General features: G+C 38.9%; 2 protein-coding genes across 2 annotated transcripts; both read left to right on the forward strand.

Annotated features, from left to right (window-relative positions):
• The first annotated feature begins 1,043 nt into the window (after positions 1 to 1,043).
• On the forward strand, positions 1,044 to 4,830 carry LOC132897850 (ecto-ADP-ribosyltransferase 5-like). Its single transcript, XM_060939090.1, has 3 exons — positions 1,044 to 1,219; positions 3,644 to 3,722; positions 3,815 to 4,830. The coding sequence occupies exons 1-3, from the start codon at positions 1,152 to 1,154 to the stop codon at positions 4,628 to 4,630; spliced, it is 963 nt and encodes a 320-aa protein (XP_060795073.1). The 5' UTR covers positions 1,044 to 1,151; the 3' UTR covers positions 4,631 to 4,830.
• A 6,337-nt stretch (positions 4,831 to 11,167) lies between these two features.
• On the forward strand, positions 11,168 to 18,398 carry LOC132897657 (ecto-ADP-ribosyltransferase 5-like). The gene is made up of 2 exons (XM_060938888.1): positions 11,168 to 11,257; positions 17,727 to 18,398. Exons 1-2 carry the CDS (start codon positions 11,168 to 11,170, stop codon positions 18,396 to 18,398), a joined length of 762 nt encoding a protein of 253 aa, XP_060794871.1.
• Positions 18,399 to 20,219: the final 1,821 nt, after the last annotated feature.

The raw sequence follows: 20,219 nt of genomic DNA on the forward strand, positions 1-20,219 counted from the left end.
CCTCGCCGACCCCGGGGCTCGAACCCAGGACCTTCTTGCTGTGAGGCGACAGCGCTAACCACTACACCACCGTGCCGCCCACTGGAACAGATGTGAAGGTAAAGTCTAAAGTGGTCCCAGTGGTGATAGGAGCATTAGGGGCTGTGACCCCCAAGCTGTGAGAGTGACTCTAGCAGATTCCAGGTACAACATCTGAGGTCTCTATCCAGAAGAGTGAAGTCTGAGGAACAGCGAAGATACTGTGCAGAACCCTCATAAAAAAGCAGAAAAACTTTTCCCTGCACCAAAGTTGTGGCCACCAATTCAATAACTTGAATCCTGAATTAATATTTTGTGGGAACATAACACTAATATGTGGCCTTCAGGTAATTAATTAGGTTGGAAAGGATGGTAGTTTATTTACTTTAATATGTATATGGACCTGTATATATGTATACACTGATCAGGCATAAAATAAAAAAAACCCTGACATGTAAAGTGAATTAAAATGATTATCTCATTACAGTGGCATCTGTCAAAGGGTGGGATATATTATACAGCAAGAGAACAGTCAGTTCTTGAAGTTGATGTGTTGGAAGCAGGAAAAATGGGCGAGCGTAAGGATCTGAGCGACTTTGACAAGGGCCAAATAGTGATGGTGAGATGACTGGGTCTGAACATCTCCAAAATGGGACATCTTGTGGGGTGTTCCTGGTATGCAGTGGTTAGCACCGAACAAAAGTGGTCCAAGGATCTGAAGGATAACCAGTGAACTGGCGACAGGGTCATGGGTGTCGAAGGCTCATTGATTCACATGGGGCACGAAGACTAGCACATATGGTCCAATCCCATCAAAGAGCTACTCTAGCACAAACTTTGTGTTTTAGCCAGCATTCACTTTTTCAGCAGTTTGTAGCTCCTAACATCACACCTCAAAGCTGTTAAACTGACCTTGAAATTTGGGCAGAAAACAACTCCAAATATGGTGATGGAAAAAGGAAGTAGCTGTGTATAAACAGCATTGAGTTGAAGCTCTGATGTATTTTTTGCTTGATAGGGACAATTTAGGCCATATAGGTTAATAAACAAATAATCTTATAGTTATTACCTGTAGGCAAGAAGATTGAAGGAATCCCTGCGGTGATTGTTTGAGCTCCTCCACGTTATCCAAGATGCTGATCAGAAAAGGAACCTGGAGTCTTTATCTTCCGATTAAAGAACCCCCAAAGCCGTCAAAATGGTGAGTAATATGATCATGCCAAAAATGTTACGTTACTTCTATCACATTCAGTTTGCTCAGATATAATTAATGTATTATCTCAATCAATGTACATTGTCCTTAAGGCATAAAACTGCATCATTTGTGGTATTATGAGAAGATAATTCACTCTGCTCCTGGAATTATTCATGCTCGAAAATGTCTAATAAAACCATATTATGCTGTTTGTGAATCTTTCAGTCTTCTTCAGGTTGACATGCCGTGTTAGTAAAGGTCATAAAAAAGCAGAAAAACTTTTTGCCTGTACCAAAGTTGTGGCCACTAATTCGATAACTTGATTCCTGAATTAATACAGTGGTGCTTAAAAGTTTGTGAACCCTTTAGAATTTTCTATATTTCTGCATAAATATGACCTAAAACATCATCAGATTTTCACACAAGTCCTAAAAGTAGATAAATAGACCCCAGTTAAACAAATGAGACAAAAATATTATACTTGGTCATTTATTTATTGAGGAAAATGATCCAATATTCCATATCTGTGAGTGGCAGAAGTATGTGAACCTCTAGGATTAGCAGTTAATTTGAAGGTGAAATTAGAGTCGGGTGTTTTCAATCAATGGGACGACAATCAGGTGTGAGTGGGCACCCTGTTTTATTTAAAGAACAGGGATCTATCAAAGTCTGATCTTCACAACACATGTTTGTGGAAGTGTATCATGGCACAAACAAAGGAGATTTCTGAGGACCTCAGAAAAAGCGTTGTTGATGCTCATCAGGCTGGAAAAGGTTACAAAACCATCTCTAAAGAGTTTGGACTCCACCGATCCACAGTCAGACAGATTGTGTACAAATGGAGGAAATTCAAGACCATTGTTACCCTCCCCAGGAGTGGTCAACCAACAAAGATCACTCCAAGAGCAAGGCGTGTAATAGTCAGCGAGGTCACGAAAGCCCCCAGGGTAACTTCTAAGCAACTGAAGGCCTCTCTTACACTGGCTAATGTTAATATTCATGAGTCCACCATCAGGAGAACACTGAACAACAATGGTGTACATGGCAGGGTTGCAAGGAGAAAGCCACTGCTCTCCAAAAAGAACATTGCTGCTCATCTGCAGTTTGCTAAAGATCATGTGCACAAGCCAGAAGGCTATTGGAAAAATGTTTTGTGGACAGATGAGACCAAAATAGAACTTTTTGGTTTAAATGAGAAGCGTTATGTTTGGAGAAAGGAAAACACTGCATTCCAGCATAAGAACCTTATCCCATCTGTGAAACATGGTGGTGGTAGTATCATGGTTTGGGCCTGTTTTGCTGCATCTGGGCCAGGACGGCTTGCCATCATTGATGGAACAATGAATTCTGAATTATACCAGCGAATTTTAAAGGAAAATGTCAGGACATCTGTCCATGAACTGAATCTCAAGAGAAGGTGGGTCATGCAGCAAGACAACGACCCTAAGCACACAAATCGTTCTACCAAAGAATGGTTAAAGAAGAATAAAGTGAATGTTTTGGAATGGCCAAGTCAGAGTCCTGACCTTAATCCAATGGAAATGTTGTGGAAGGACCTAAAGCGAGCAGTTAATGTGAGGAAACCCACCAACATCCCAGAGTTGAAGCTGTTCTGTATGGAGGAACGGGCTAAAATTCCTCCAAGCCGGTGTGCAGGACTGATCAACAGTTACCGCAAACGTTTAGTTGCAGTTATTGCTGCACAAGGGGGTCACACCAGATACTGAAAGCAAAGGTTCACATACTTTTGCCACTCACAGATATGTAATATTGGATCATTTTCCTCCATAAATAAATGACCAAGTATAATATTTTTGTCTCATTTGTTTAACTGGGTTCTCTTTATCTACTTTTAGGACTTGTGTGAAAATCTGATGATGTTTTAGGTCATATTTATGCAGAAATATAGAAACTTCTAAAGGGTTCACAAACTTTCAAGCACCACTGTATGTTATGGGAACATGACACTAATATGTGGCCTTCAGGTAGCCTAATTAGTTTGGCTGGAAAGAGCGATAAGGTCAATTTACTTTAAGGATTTACTTAACTGTGACACAGGCTAAAGGTATAGCCATAGTCCAATACCAGTGGCTCCAAGATTGAAGCGTGATATTATCAATAATCTCCACACTGACAAACTCAATTGACTTCTTACTCATTTTTACAGCAATTGAATGAATACATACACTGCAACCCCGCTATCATGAACTCTTACTATGAACTTTCGCATATAACATACTAAGTTTGTGTCCCCTGCATTGAGTGACAATGAGTCAGAGTCTTCAAAACAAACCCATCATGTTCATCAGAACCCATGGGCTCTATCCCAACCTCCATCCTTAACCCCAAGCCATGTTTGTATAAATACACAAATGGATATACACATGTGGAGTTTGTATAGAATTCATCTGTGCATGCTTTTGGTTTCAGGTTACCAATCAACAAAGTTGTGAAGATCATCATCAGTGCCAGTGCACTCATCATGATTTCAGTTGTTTGCTGCACAGTGGTGGGTTTCCATTTTCAGTTATGCATTGAGAAGACATTTTCTTATCAGCAGTTTTGTGAGAACAATATTTTGTTTTTTTTTATTTTTTATAGTACCTGAATTGGACACCGGATTCTGTCATCAAACTGGACATGGCACGGGATCCTGTCATCAAACTGGACATGGCACGGGATCCTGTCATCAAACTGGACGTGGCACCAGATCCTGTCATCAAACTGGACGAGGCACCGGATTCTGTCATCAAACTGGACATGGCACGGGATCCTGTCATCAAACTGGACATGGCACCGGATTCTGTTGATGACCAATTTATAGGCTGCGAGAACAAAACGTACAACCTGATTAGAGCCAAGATTCTACCGCAAGAGTTAAACTCGAATAAAAAGTTTAAAGAAGTTTGGGAAAATTACCCAAATGCTCCTGATAATTTCACACGAATAATAAAAGTCTACACAAATAACAGTGATCTTTATTCATGGCTCAATAGTAATGTGAGCTCAGGCAGAAATACTTATAAAAGTAATTTCCGCTATAAAGCCTTTCATTTCTTGCTGACACGTGCCATACAAATGCGCAAAGGAAATAAGTGTACTAATGTTTTCCGTAGAACCAGCGTTCATTTTGAGAAAAAGGTTCTTGGCCATGAAATGCGATTTGGTAGGTTTGCATCGACTTCACTTAAAAACTTATATAAATTTGGCAACATCTCCTGTTTTAAAATTAAGACATGCTTTGGTGCAGATATATCCAAAATTTCTGTGTTCCCGGATGAAAAAGAGGTTCTAGTCCCACCATATGAAAAATTCAAAATCACAAATATTACAAAAAATCAGATGAACTGTAATGTCCTTTACACTCTTGAGAGCACTGGCGAGTGTAGTAACATGAACTGTGAGCTGGTGAAATAAAATAAATGTATCTGTCGAAGTAAATTATGGATAGTAATTGTGTTGATATTATTATAGTTGTAGCACCACTGCTAACATGGCTGCGTAGTTCAGTAGATGATGTAATATTTTCTAAGACCGTATTGTTGTCAAATGCATTTTTTTTTTGTCATTGCATTATAACATTGCTCAAAATAATCACATTATTGTTTGAGCGGAATCTAGCAACGCTTTGTAGCACAAAATAAAAATGACAATCTGAACTGTTTGCTGCTAGGTTCTGCACATTGCCAAACTTTTATTAAAAATGGAGGTGCATCAAAACAAAACCCCTCCTTTTTTTCTCGCAGTTTAAAGTGTAGACTGCTTGAAATGCACTTTTGACATTAAAAGACATCTCGGCTGTTTGGTAGAGCACAGACACGGGGGGTTCAGCTGGGAAGTACGCTGTGCAGAGAAAAACAGCATAGAGCACATTAATAATCCTCAGTGATCAATGAGATGACTTTATTATTTATTTCTCTAAAATTTCAACCATATGCTTTGTCCATCCATCCATCATCTATACAGTTTATCTGGCCACTGTTCTATCACAGGGCTCAGGCATCTCATCTCATTATCTGTAGCCGCTTTATCCTGTTTTACAGGGTCGCAGGCGAGCTGGAGCCTATCCCAGCTGACTACGGGCGAAAGGCGGGGTTCACCCTGGACAAGTCGCCAGGTCATCACAGGGCTGACACATAGACACAGACAACCATTCACACTCACATTCACACCTACGGTCAATTTAGAGTCACCAGTTAACCTAACCTGCATGTCTTTGGACTGTGGGGGAAACCGGAGCACCCGGAGGAAACCCACGCGGACACGGGGAGAACATGCAAACTCCACACAGAAAGGCCCTCGCCGGCCACGGGGCTCGAACCCGGACCTTCTTGCTGTGAGGCGACAGCGCTAACCACTACACCACCGTGCCACCCTATAGTGGACTTATTCCTGGTTAATTTTGCTACAGTATTAAATAGGAATCTCAGATTATTTTTGTTATCTTCTATTAGGGAGGAGAGATATGTTGATCTCGCAGCACTAAGAGCTTTTCTACACTTCAGAAAGCTCTCCTTCCACGCTAATTTGAACACTACCAATTTTGTTTGATGCCATTTACGTTCCAATTTTCGAGTGGTCTGTTTTATTTTTTATTTTATTTTATTATTTTTTAAAAATTCGTATACAATACAATTATACAAAACAATCACAATACAATTACACAAAAAAAACAGAATTCAAACACAACACCGAATTTAAAATTGAGTGAAAAACCAAAATTAACAGTGAGGAATAATGTGTATATGGAGATGTCCGTGTGTGTGTGTGTGTGTGTGTGTGTGTGTGTGTGTGTGTGTGTGTGTGTAAAGAGTAGTACTGACTTACTGTTGGACCGGGGAGATGGAGGCTAGATCGCAGAGAAGAAGGGTTTCAAAGGAAATGAGTATTATTATCTTTATGTAGGATAATAATAAGAGAAATAAGAATAGGGATAAGAATACATGCCTCACTTCTTTTAATGCTAACACAATTTAGAGGAGGCATATATCTATGAGTATGCAGGGTTGTTGCGGCGTGCAGGGGGAAATCTGGGCAGAGACTCACCCTGCACGCACACTTCTTTTAATGCAATACATTAGAGAAAGCCCACAATATAGCCATTTACATTCTTACAGAGGACAAATATGGCGTGTTACGTGATGGTCTGGAGTCGAGGTGTGGTGGGTCGTGGGGGGGGGGGGGGGCGCTGGGGGCCCTGCGCCGTGGGCTGGTTAGCATGCAGAGCCTCCCCTCTGCCGTCTCATTGTGGTATATCTTGTGGGGGGGGCGGGACGACACCGTGGTCATACTTGGGTGCCCAGGAGATCTGTATAATCAGTCAGAGTGGTCTGTTTTAATGTGCGAGTGTCATCATTATACCAGGGTGCTAATTTTTTGTCTCTGACCATTTTCCTTTTAAGAGGAGCTACATTATCTAAGGTATGGTGGAACGTTGACTCTAAGCATTCAGTTGCCTGATCAAGTTCTGCAGGGGCCGACAGTGACCCAATCAAAGTTGATAACTCTGGGAGATCATTTATAAAGCTCTGTGCAGTAGTTGACGTGAATGTACGTTTAATACAGTAGCGTGGTGAGGTGCATATATTATTACTCAGACATATTTTGAATGAGATAAGATAATGATCTGAGAGAACTTCAGACTGTGGAAGTGTGACTATATTTTCTATGTTTAACCTGAATGTTAGTATTAGATTGAGGGTGTGACCACCATTATGGGTCGGTCCTATGACATTCTGATTAATCCCTACTGAATCTAAAATGGACACAAATGCTGTTTTTAAAGGGTCTTCTGGGTTATCGAAGTGAATATTAAAATCTCCAACAACTAAAGCTTTGTCTAAGGAAATAACCAGGTCTGAGATAAAATCTGCAAATTCAGAAAGAAACTCAGAATATGGCCCCGGGGGCCTGTAAATAATAAGTAATGGAATTAATTGGGTAGAATTATTTTTGAGGCTACATACATTATATGAGTATGAAGAACTTCAACAGAGGTGGAAAAACTGGATTGACAAAGTAAAAGTCCTGCTTGGGTTTTCCTTCTGCCTGTGCTCTTAACACAGGTGATTTCACCAATTAGCTCATCAACCTGGCTTAGGGGATGTGGTAATTAGGATCAGCTGGTTCATTGAATTGGCTGAAGCAAAAATGTGGCAGGGTTTTTACTTTCTGCACCCGGGTTTTTCCACCTCTGAACTTCAAATGTATTAAATTTATAACCAGGTTTTTGTGTTACACCAAGATAATCATTATAAATACGCCTCCTCCTCTGCCAGTTAGACGAGGCTGGTGTATATAACTGTATCCAGGAGGACTCACTTCATTTAATGCTATATATTCATTTGGCTTAATCCATGTTTCAGTTAAACACAGTACATTAAACTCCTGATCAGTAATGAGTTCATTAACCATTAGCACTTTAGATGTAAGAGAGCTAATATTTAATAGCCCCACCTTTAGCTCAAAGGTGCTGGCAGCAGCTGTACAGTCAGTATGATCTAATTTTATATTGATTAGGTTACTGGAAAAAACTCTCTGAGTATTTCTACTTTTTGTTGAGCTTGGGGAACAGACACAGTCTCGATGTAGTGGACCCTGAGTGACGACTCTGTGCAGCTAGCAGACAGTCGGTTTAGCCTGTTTGTCTGCTCCCTGGCCTTGGCTCTGGATTGTCAGAAATTAACTAGACCTGTTCTGAGACTATGACCTATGCTGTAGGAAATGAGAGCAGCACCTTCCCGAGTGGGATGGATACCGTCCCGCCCTAACAGGCCAGCAGTGCCCTCAAAATTAGCCCAATTATCTATAAAGCCCACACTGTTTTCAGAGCACCACCTGGACAACCAGCAGTTCAGTGACCATAAGCTACATCGCCACACCACATTGGGATGGGGCCAGAGCATACTACAGCATCAGACATCACCTTCACTAATTTAAACACCTCTACAAAGTTACTCTTAGTAACCTCAGACTGACGAAGGCGTATATCATTAGCTCCTACATGGATAACTATCTTTGAGAATCTGTGCTTGCCTAGGACTCTAAGATTACCTGCTATGTCCAGCGCCCTGGCTCCCAATATACACTGGACTAAAGCTGCTGATGCCCCTAAAGGCCTAGCTAATTTCACATGCTGTATGATAGAGTCCCCTATAATCAGAGCTCTTTCAGGTTTCTCAGCGGGTACATCACTAAGGAGAGCAAACCTGTTTGACACGTGAAGTGGAGAGGAGTGGTGCTCCCGTGGGCGAGCCTCCTAGGGCATCCAGACTTTCCCTTCCAGAAACTACACTGTTCTCATACTCACTAACCCTCTCTAAAGTCTGGATACACACCTCCAAAACTGCAATCTTCTCCATCAGAGAGCTAACTAATCTACGCTTATCACAAATAAAGCTATCACTAGCGACGGAGGAAGAATGACTAAACATCCTGCGCTCAGCACACTGAACAAGCTGAAGGTGTGCCATGATGAAAGGGTTCACGTACCTTAATCGAGGATCTGTTGATATTAAAGCAGATCCGATGTGGATGGCCTCCTCTTGCAGTCTTTACACAGGAGGAGAGAAAAAAGAACGCTTCCAGTCTTGGCGTTCTTCAGAAAAATTTTAAAATGCATAAAAATGAAAGTGAAAGTACAATCAAAAATGAAAAGGATACTGGAAAATTATTTGTAGAGAAAATAAAAAAGATTAATGATTAATGCCAACACTCGCGGAAAAAAGACTCATTGCAACCAACTCAGAAAGCAGGAAGTATGTCACACAGAATGTGCATGCGCCTCCGAAAACCTCTGAAAACCTCAGAACCAGCGACCATATTTAGAGTTCAGCTTCGGCTTGTGCCCTTGCCCTTTGCACACCAAAATTCCTCCAGATTCCTTGAATCGTTTAATAAGATTATGCACCAGAGAGGGTGAAATATCCAAATCCCTTTGTATCATTTTTTTTTGAGAACCGTTCTTTTTAAACATTTCAATAATTTTCTCATGCATTTGTTGACAAACTGGAGATCCTCAGCCCATCTTTCCTCCTGAAAGACTCGGCCTTTCCTGGATACTGATTTTGTCTCAAATCATGATTACAGTCACCTGTTGACATCACCTGTTTCAAATCACATCATTATTTAATTGCTTTACCTCATTACTAGCCTTAAATTGCTCCTGTCCCAACTTTTTTGGAATGTGTTACAGGTCTGAAACACAGGAATGGATGGATATTAACAAATGAAATGAAATTGACCAACACAACATGAAATATCTTGGGTTCATCCTGTCTGAAATGAAATAGAAGTAAAAGTAAATTTAGAAATCACTTCTTTCTTTCTTTCTTTCTTTCTTTCTTTCTTTCTTTCTTTCTTTCTTTTTAAATTTGCATTCTCCAGATGATCCCAAATTTTTCTAATTTGGGGTTGTAAATAAAATAAAGAGATGAGGTATGGAAAAGGTTCACTTAAGAATGGAATTAAAAACAGCAATTGAAAAGATGATGACAAGCAATTGCAATGGAAGCATATTCGACTCATCAATCCATGTTTAGCACATTCAGAGTAAATACACACTTTCAACAGTGTCACAAATGTCAGTTTTAAAAGAGTTGAGATGAGAATATGGTCAACCTAAAGCATACCGCTTTCCTCTCATCCTATTACAATATTCAGAAATCATACACTACCGTTCAAAAGTTTGGGGTCACCCAGACAATTTTGTGTTTTCCATGAAAAGTCACACTTTTATTTACCACCATAAGTTGTAAAATGAATAGAAAGTCAGTCAAGACATTTTTCTGGCCATTTTGAGCATTTAATCGACCCCACAAATGTGAATTTCCAGAAACTCAATCTGCTCAAAGGAAGGTCAGTTTTATAGCTTCTCTAAAGAGCTCAACTGTTTTCAGCTGTGCTAACATGATTGTACAAGGGTTTTCTAATCATCCATTAGCCTTCTGAGGCAATGAGCAAACACATTGTACCATTAGAACACTGGAGTGATAGTTGCTGGAAATGGGCCTCTATACACCTATGGAGATATTGCACCAAAAACCAGACATTTGCAGCTAGAATAGTCATTTACCACATTAGCAATGTATAGAGTGGATTTCTGATTAGTTTAAAGTGATCTGCATTGAAAAGAACAGTGCTTTTCTTTCAAAAATAAGGACATTTCAAAGTGACCCCAAACTTTTGAACGGTAGTGTATGTGTATCAAATTGATTTAATATCATTATTTATATTCAGTCTAAAATCATAAAAGTCAGGCGATGCATTACTTCAGCAATTGTGGGATCTACAAACCATAACCATAACGCCATTTTCAGAAAAGTTGGGATGTTTTCCAAATTGCTGATAGCAGGGATTCTGTTTAAATGGTATTTCTGTAATTGTGACCTGTCATGCTTGTTGTTACCCATCAAATATAATAAAAATGAGTACTAAATTTTTTCCCAAAATGCAATAAAAACAAAAATCTGTGATTTGTGAATTCTCATGAGCCTTCTTTTAACTGACAAAAGTACAAAGAAAATATTTTCAATAGTTTTACTGACCAGCTTAATTGTATTTTGTAAATATAAACAAAGTTAGAATTTGATGCCTGCAACACACTCAAAAAAAAGTTGGACAGAGGCAACATAAGACTGAAAAGTTTATAGGATGTTGAAGTAACACCATTTTGGAAGATTCCACAATAAGCAGGTTAACTGGTAATATGAGCAGCAACAAAGTCTGTGTTTGCAAGCAAAGATGGGGCGTGGTTTTTGGAATTGCATTTTGGAAAATATCCCACTTTTTCTGGAAATTGTGCGATTACAAAATAGTCATTAATATCAATGCTGTTAAGAAGCCATTAACAAAAATGTGTGTGTGTGCGCGCATGTGTGTGTGCGTGTGTGTGTGTACACGTACGGTAAGTTCCAGACTGACAAGCAGGTGCTGGCTAACCAACCAGACACAGTGATGGTAGACAAGGAGCAGAAGAGTGTAGCTGTGAGAGATGTGGCAATCCTGGCTGACCGTAACATCAGGCAGAAGGAGCATGAGGAGCGTGTGTGTGTGTGTGTGTGTGTGTGTGTGTAAACCCCTGTCGTTTTCCTGAGTTCTTTGCTCAGTCTTGAGTTGACATTCTGTTCAAAACCAGTGACGAAGCCTGTTCCCGAGTTCATGCTCTGAGTTTTCTCCTGTTTGTTTTCCTGTTGTTGACCCTTGCACTGCAAAAAAATTGAAAACTGAATTTTTTTTAATTGTTTATTTATTAAGATTTTCTCAATGATCAAACAAACAATCAAACATTTCTGAAAGGATACCTGTTACCTACGGTTACAAACAAAACAAAACAAAAACTGGAGACAAAAATACAGACAAGCGAAAGTGCATTCACTGTTCATACATAGAATAGGATAGATCAGGATTTTCAAAGGTCACAAGGTCATTTCAAAGGACCAGGCAAGGCAATGAGTTCATATAGCTTATGAAGGGGTCCCAGGTTTTATAGAAAGTCTGAAGGGAGCCATTTAGCGTGCATCTCATTTTCTCAAGTTTTATATTCTGCATCATATCTCTGATCCAGTGGCTATGAGTTGGAGAAGTTGTGTCCTTCCATTTAAATAGAATTAACTGTCTCGCCAGTAAAGAGGAAAAGGCAAATGCCCTCTGAAGGTAGGTTGGGAAACTACATTGTTCTGAGTCAGGAATTATGCCAAAAACTGCAACACAGGGAGAAGGCTGAATATCAAAACCATATATTTGAGACATGGTATCAAAAAAAGATGACCAAAAAGGGGCAAGTTTTGAACAAGACCAAAACATATGATATACCGTAAGGTTGCAGTTGTTTGTTTGCATTTGTCACAGATGGGACTTGTGTTAAGGAATATTCTTGCAAGCTTAGCTTTAGAGAAGTGTAGTCGATGTAAAACCTTAAACTGTATTAGGGCATGTCTGGAACATATGGAGGAAGAATGGACCCTTGTGAGGGCCAATTCCCATTCCTCATCAGAAAGTGAGATCCCCATATCATTTTCCCATTGTTCTCGGATATGTGAAATAGTAGGGCTATATCTGGCCATTATGTGTGCGTAAAACATAGAAACCCTAACCTTGCTTAGAAAATTGCCTTTCAATAAAGAATCTAGGCATGACAGGGGAGGGCTATTGGGAAAGATAGTCATTTTTTTATGTACAAAATCCCTAATTTGTAAATATCGAATAAATGAGTATTGTTCAGATGAAATTTCTGCGATAGTTGTTTCAAAGCTGGCAAATGTATTATCAATGTACAAGTCCCCAATGCAATGTATACCCCTTTCATACCAGGCTTGAAAGCCCTTGTCTAATAAAGATAGCAGAAAGAGATGGTTATTCACTATAGGTGAATGTATGGAGATCTGCTGAATGCCCAAGCATGTCTTAAATTGTTTCAGAATACGTAGAGACTGAGTAACAATTATGTTTCCTTTGATATTTTTCACAAGTGGTGGCAAGGATGAACAAAGTAGGGCGGGGAGTGAATATGGATTGCTTGTCGACCGTTCAATCTGGAGCCATGCTGGAGCAGTGTCATTCCAATCCCTTAGCCATAGGGAGATGGCATTGAGATTGGCGGCCCAGTAGTATGAGTGGAGGTTTGGAAGGGAGAGCCCATCTTCCATTTTTGGTCGTTCAATGAATTCCTTTCTGATGCGGGCGGTTTTATTATTCCAAATAAAGGAAGAAATCATCTGGTTAAATGCCTTAAAAAATGACTGTGGTATGAATAGAGGTATAGCTTGAAACAAATACAGATATTTAGGCACCATATTCATCTTCACAGAATTTACTCTCCCAATAAAGGATAAAGGTAAGTTTGACCACCGCTTGATATCTTTTTTTGATTGTTCTAACAAAGGAGTGAAATTGTTCTTAAATAAGTAAATAGGTGATTGAATCTAATGAAGGTTTAAATGGTAGATTGGGGATTGTCCTGGCATTGGCGGTGATAGGAAAGTACTCACTTTTTTCATAATTGAGTTTGTATCCTGATATGTTACCAAAGTCTGCTAGGACATTAAGAACTTCTGGTATGGTAGAAATGGGGTTGGTTATATATAATAATAAATCATCTGCGAACAGTGAGACAGTGTGTGTTAAGCCACCACGTATTATACCTTCAGTGCCAGAGCTGCTTCGTAAAGCAATAGAGAGGGGCTCTATGGCAAGAACAAAGAGTAATGGACTGAGTGGGTCCCCCTGTTTGGTCCCTCTTTGGAGAGGAAAATATTCAATCAATCAACCTTTATTTGTCCCCCAGTGGGGCAATTCGTTTCACAACAGTGGGGAGCACCAAACATACTATAAAAGCACAAAAGACACATAACAAATAAATACATAAATACATAAATAGGCCATATCATGAATAATGAAAGAGAGCTATCTGTTCCTCTTAGAATTAAGAAGAGAAATGGCAGCAGGAACAAAGGAGTGTTTAAATCTGTTTGTTTTGACCAAGGGAAATCTAAGTAATGTACCAGATGGTAGAAATTGAAACTGTTCATGTAGAGGGTGTGAGTAGTCAGACAAGATAGCATTTGCTTTCCTAAGAAGCTGTTTGTTGTAAAGATCTTGTAAGGTTTCTTGTGCAGACCCAATTACTTTACTACTAATACTGACAACCTTATTCAATAGGCTTCTCTCTTTTTTTATTGAGATGAGATTGAGTTTGTACGCACTGAGGCTATTGAGTTGGTATATATTAGTTTGAAAACTGAATTTGAGGAGAAAATTACTTATACTAGTGAAATTATCTTTCTGCATGGACAGATATTTTTACTTGGTAAGACATCTTGGAAGAAGTTGGTTGCAATCTAGAATGAGGTTTAATAATCTCAGAATTGGTGTCTTGAATTCTTCTAAGAGGAAATGCTAGAGTGTTTCAACGATGTTCAAGATATGTTCACTTGCTAAGATATCATTTTTTTGAAGTGTACCTGCCTCATGGACTTTGTTTTTGCCTGTCACTTTGGATTGTATGCTATTTCTGACTGACACTGGATTTTGACCCTTGCCTGGACTGTACTCTGATTTATTGTCTTCTTGCTATTTGGATATTCCTGCCCTGCTATCAAGTAAAGAGTTTGTCCCCAGAGGAACCTATGTAGCCAGGAAGAACCAGACTTTCTCAAGCCAAACAAAACCATACACTGCAAAAAATTATATCTTAGCAAGTGAAAATATCTTGAAAATAGTTGAAATGATCTAGCATTTCCTATTAGAAGAATACAAGACACCAATTCTGAGATTATTAAACCTCGTTCTAAATTGCAATCAACTTATTCTAAGCTGTCTTATCAAGTAAAAATATCTGTCCATGCAGCAAGATCATTTCACTAGTATTAAGTAATTTTCTCCTCAAATTCAGTTTTCAATTTTTTGCAGTGTGGAATGAGGGAGAAGTGCCTCTATTGCAGGAATCTGGGCCACTTTTGCTCATCATACCCTGAGCTTTCAGGGAAAAGTGCAATCCCATCCAGGCAGGGGAGTATTGTGACAGGAGTGACCTGTGAATTCAGTCTTGAGTTGACATTCTGTTCAAAATCAGTGACTAAACCTTTTCCCAAGTTCCCTTTACAGAAAAAGCACATGAATTTCCCATGTATTTCACATGTGATCACGTGACTTTTGCACTCAATTATGTGGAAAATGTGTTTTGCACATCAGAAACATGTTATTTGCACATGGGAAACATGTGGTTTTGGCCCAATTTTATGTGAATCACATGTGATCCCATGGTAATGCATGTTACAAAATCTGATACCATGTATTCCACATGTTTCCCATGTGCAAATAACATGTTTCCGATGTGCAAAACACATTTTCCACATATCTGAGTGCAAAAGTCACATGTGATCACATGTGAAAAATCACATGTGAAGTTCATGTGGTTTTTCTGCAAGGGTCATGCTCTGAGTTTTCTCCTGTTTGTTTTCCTGTTGTTGAGCCTTGCCTGCCTCATGGACTTTGTTTTTGTTTGCCACTTCGGATTGTATGCTATTTCTGACTGACACTAGATTTTGACCCTTGCCTGGATTGGACTCTGATTTATTGGCTTCTTGCTGTTTGGATATTCCTGCCCTGCTATCAAGTAAAAACCCTTCATCTGCATAACCTCGTCTCCGTCTCTGCATGTAGGTCTTTTAACGTCACCTTGTGGTACAGGGGTAGTGTTCTGGCTTGTTATACCAGAGCCCCATGTTCAATCCCAGGGAAACCTTGTGTCTGAATGTATATAGAATATATATATATATATAATTTAAAGTCCATACTTGAAAGTAAGCAATGTCTTTAGTGCATGTAACATCATTTCTTGAAACCATTAAACTGACCTTGAACTTTGGGCAGAAAACAACTCCAAATATGGTGATGGAAAAAGGAAGTAGCTGTGTATAAATAGCATTGAGTTGAAGCTCTGATTTTTTTTTGCTTGACAGGGATGACTTGGGCTATATAGGGAAATAAACAAACAATCTTACAATTATTACCTGTAGGCAAGAAGATTGAAGGAATCCCTGCAGTGATTGTTTGAGCACCTCCACGTTATACAAGATCCTGATCGAAAAAGGAACCTGGAGTCTTTATCTTCCGATTAAAGAACCCCCAAAGCCATCGAAACGGTGAGTATTATGATCATGCCAAAAATTTTATGTTACTTCAATCACATTTAGTTTGCTCAGATATAATTCATGTATATTATCTCATTTTCAATCAATGTACATTGTCCTTAAGGCATAATACTGCATTATTTGTGGTATTACGAGAAGATAATTCACTCTGCTCCTGGAATTATTCATGCTTGAAAATGTCTAATAAAACCATATTATGCTGTTTGTGAATCTTTCAGTCTTCTTCAGGTTGATATGCCGTGTTAGTAAAGGTCATAAAAAAGCAGAAAAACTTTTGCCTGTACCAAAGTTGTGGCCACTAATTCGATAACTTGATTCCTGAATTAATATGTTGTGGGAACATGACACTAATATGTGGCCTTCAGGTAGCCTAATTAGTTTGGCTGGAAAGAGCGATCAGGTCAATTTACTTTAAGGATTTACTTAACTGTGACACAGGCTAAAGGTATAGCCATAGTCCAATACCAGTGGCTCCAAGATTGAAGCGTGATATTATCAATAATCTCCACACTGACAAACTCAATTGACTTCTTACTCATTTTTACAACAGCTGAATGAATAGATACACTGCAACCCTGCTATAACGGATTCTTTTAATACAAACTTTTGCATATAACAAATTAAGTTTGTGTCCCCTGTGTTTAGTGCCAATGAGTCAGAGTCTTCAATAAAACATCACTGTGTCACGTTCATGCCCATTGATGCTCAGTGTGCAGCATGCGCACGCACAGAACCATTAGGATGAATTACAGTACTTTCATCTTTGCCTCCACCATTCTGTTTCTGCCTCGCATGACCGTTGCCTGTTTCATGACCCTGCTTTTGTCTTATGTTTAATTGTTTGCCTGCCTCTTTCTAAATAAACACATTTCCTGTAATTACATCCATCATTTGCCTGCTTGCACACACACTGAGCCATGAGCTCCTCTTCCCACCAGAGACAAACAATAAGGAATCAAGTCCGCGGTCAAGTTAACGATACGTCTTACTGCCATAAAACAAAGGCTGAGTGAGTCTCACTTGAGAACAGTGATCAAAGGATGGATAAAAGGACAAAATGACTGCTGACACCGTTAAACTTAACACCTAGTGAGAGCATACAAAGTTTTTATGTAACGCTCAGCACCCCCTCCAAAATAAATGATCTTGTCGGTGATTTGCAACACACGAATGAACTGAACGGTGAAGCTTTAGAAAACATAGCGAGTCAGTGGGTGGACACTGACAATGATACACCGGTAATCTCCATCATTTCCATCACGGATGAAGAAATCATCACCTCTGTTCGTGTTCCTTTAAGTCAGTCAGTGAACTGCGATAGTGACTCAGAAGGAGAAATCCGTGATACGGAGAATGTGCCTAAAATTTCACATATAATGTGACTGTTTGGTGTGACAAGTGGGTCCATTTCAGTATTATGAACTTTTCGGTACAACAAACTATTTGGACGCCGCTGAGGAGTTTGTTATAGCGGGGTTGCAGTGTATTGATTATTAACACCTTCCTTATTAACACCGCACATATTATTACAAACAAACGCCATGTTACTTCAGTGGCTCTATCCCAAACTCCATCCTTAACCCCAAGCTATGTTTGTACAGTATATGTAATACACAAATGGATATACACATGCAGAGTTTTTATACAATTCATATATGCATGCTTTTGGTTTCAGGTTAACAATGAACAAACGTGTGATGATCACCATCACTGCCATTGCACTCATTATCATCATCATTGTAGTTGTTTGCTGCACAGTGGTGGGTTTCCATTTTGATTTATGCACTGAGAAGACGTTTTCTTATCAGCAGTTTTATGAGACAATATTCTGTTTTTAATTTTTAATTTTTATTTTTTTATAGTTCCTGACCAGGACGCCGGATTCTGTCATGAAACTGGACATGGCACAAAACTCTGTTGATGATAAATTTATAGGCTGTGAAAATGAAACATACAACCTGATTACAGCCGAGATTCTACCACAAGAGTTAAACTCGAATGAACAGTTTAAAAAAGCTTGGGAAAAATACGCAGACATCAATAATTATTTCACACGAATAATAAAGGTCTACACAGATGCACCTAATAAACTTTATTCTGTACTCAATGATGCTGTGAGATTAGGCAGAAATACTTATAAAAGTAATTTCCACTATAAAGCCTTTCATTTCTTGCTGACACGTGCCATACAAATGCGCAAAGGAAATAAGTGTACTGATGTTTTCCGTAGAACCAGCGTTCATTTTGAGAAAAAGGTTCTTGGCCGTGAAATGCGATTTGGTAGGTTTGCATCGACTTCACTTAGAGAAGACCTATATGAATTTGGCAAAACCTCCTGTTTTAAAATGAATACATGCTTTGGTGCAGATATATCCAATATTTCTGTGTTCCCGCATGAAAAAGAGGTTCTAGTCCCACCATATGAAAAATTCAAAATCACGAATATTGCAGAAAATCAGATGAACTGTAATGTCCTTTACACTCTTGAGAGCACTGGCGAGTGTAGTAACATGAACTGTGAGCTGGTGAAATAAAATAAATGTATCTGTCGAAGTAAATTATGGATAGTAATTGTGTTGATATTATTATAGTTGTAGCACCACTGCTAACATGGCTGCGTAGTTCAGTAGATGATGTAATATTTTCTAAGACCGTATTGTTGTCAAATGCATTTTTTTTGTCATTGCATTATAACATTGCTCAAAATAATCACATCTAGCAACGCTTTGTAGCACAAAATAAAAATGACAATCTGAACTCTTTGCTCCTACAGTAGGTTCTGCACATTGCCAAACTTTTATTAAAAATGGAGGTGCATCAAAACAAAACCCCTCACTCTAAAAAATGACGCATTGTCTGGACTTAAACAATTGAGGTAACAATTTGCATCGGTCTTTTTAAGTATTCCCAACAAAGCAATTATTCAGTTCCGCTGACTCTTTTTTTAACCCTTTGGTGGCTGACCCCTTGAAAATGGTTCCTCCAGGAACGATGACGTTTCAGTTGTCAAGACAATGGAAAAACTAAAATACAAGAGCATTTTGTTTTGTGCACAAGAGCATTGTGATGTATCTTTCTGTTTTTGTATTTTAGTTTTTCCGTTGTCTTGACAACTGAAACGTCATCGTTCCTGGAGGAACCATTTTCAAGAGGTCAGTCACCAAAGGGTTAAAGTATGCTAAAGTTAATTTCAGTTGACTTCTAAAAGCTTAGGTAGGTTGCACGAACTTAATTTTCCAAGTGCCAACTCAATTTGTTAAGTACACTAAACCTAATATCAGGTGGGTTCTAAAAGCTTAAGCATATTGAACAAACTTAATTTCCCGAACAATGTTTTTGTATATTCTGTAGTTAAATTATTGTTTCGAGTAATTCATTTATGATATTAAATTGAGTTTGTTAGAATTACTCGAAACAATAATTAACTACAGAATATACAAAAACATTGTTCGGGAAATTAAGTTTGTTCAATATGCTTAAGCTTTTAGAACCCACCTGATATTAGGTTTAGCGTACTTAACAAATTGAGTTGGCACTTGGAAAATTAAGTTCGTGCAACCTACCTAAGCTTTTAGAAGTCAACTGAAATTAACTTTAGCATACTTTAAAAAAAGAGTCAGCGGAACTGAATAATTGCTTTGTTGGGAATACTTAAAAAGACCGATGCAAATTGTTACCTCAGTTGTTTAAGTTCAGACAATGTGTCATTTTTTAGAGTGCTCCTTTTTTCTCGCAGTTTAAAGTGTAGACTGCTTGAAATGCACTTTTGACATTAAAAGACATCTCGGCTGTTTGGTAGAGCACAGACACGGGGGGTTCAGCTGGGAAGTACGCTGTGCAGAGAAAAACAGCATAGAGCACAATACATTTAAAAATCTGTGAGGATCACATAATAAGAGCGTCACTGACGGCGTAGCTCACTCCGGCCTTGTCTAGTCCAGAAGGAACGATCTAAAGTGGGCCACCTTGTAAAATAAATGTTGTAAGCTATATACACTACATACAAGCTATATATAGAAGCGATATCCACCCTAGGAATACCGACCTATTTACCAGAAAGAATCCAAAACAGCGAGGAATTGACAGAGAGGAAACAATTTTGTTGAACTGCTCATTAAAGCTTAATTAGTCCATAACTTCATTAATAATTTTAATTAAGCAAGTCTGGGTAGAAGTTATATGCACCCTAGGTCCCCCTACCTTCATACCAGAAAGAATCAAAATCGATGAAGAATTGAGAGAGAAGAAATGATTTTTGTGAAATGTGGACAACACATGATGGCATAAACTCATCACCTGTCGGCCAGATGAGCTAATAATCCTCAGTGATCAGTGAGATGGCTTTTTATGATTTA

The sequence above is a fragment of the Neoarius graeffei genome, chromosome 14 (assembly GCF_027579695.1).
Source record: "Neoarius graeffei isolate fNeoGra1 chromosome 14, fNeoGra1.pri, whole genome shotgun sequence".
Lineage (NCBI taxonomy): Eukaryota > Metazoa > Chordata > Actinopteri > Siluriformes > Ariidae > Neoarius > Neoarius graeffei.

What these genes read in the sequence shown, in the direction of transcription:
- LOC132897850 (XM_060939090.1), top strand. Translation starts at nt 1,152, where the DNA reads ATGCTGATCAGAAAAGGAACCTGGAGTCTTTATCTTCCGATTAAAGAA. An exon ending in CCCCCAAAGCCGTCAAAATG is followed by an intron (nt 1,220 to 3,643) that starts GTGAGTAATATG and finishes TTTTGGTTTCAG; the next exon opens with GTTACCAATCAACAAAGTTG. An exon ending in CAGTTGTTTGCTGCACAGTG is followed by an intron (nt 3,723 to 3,814) that starts GTGGGTTTCCAT and finishes TATTTTTTATAG; the next exon opens with TACCTGAATTGGACACCGGA.
- LOC132897657 (XM_060938888.1), top strand. Translation starts at nt 11,168, where the DNA reads ATGGTAGACAAGGAGCAGAAGAGTGTAGCTGTGAGAGATGTGGCAATC. An exon ending in AGAAGGAGCATGAGGAGCGT is followed by an intron (nt 11,258 to 17,726) that starts GTGTGTGTGTGT and finishes ATTTTTTTATAG; the next exon opens with TTCCTGACCAGGACGCCGGA.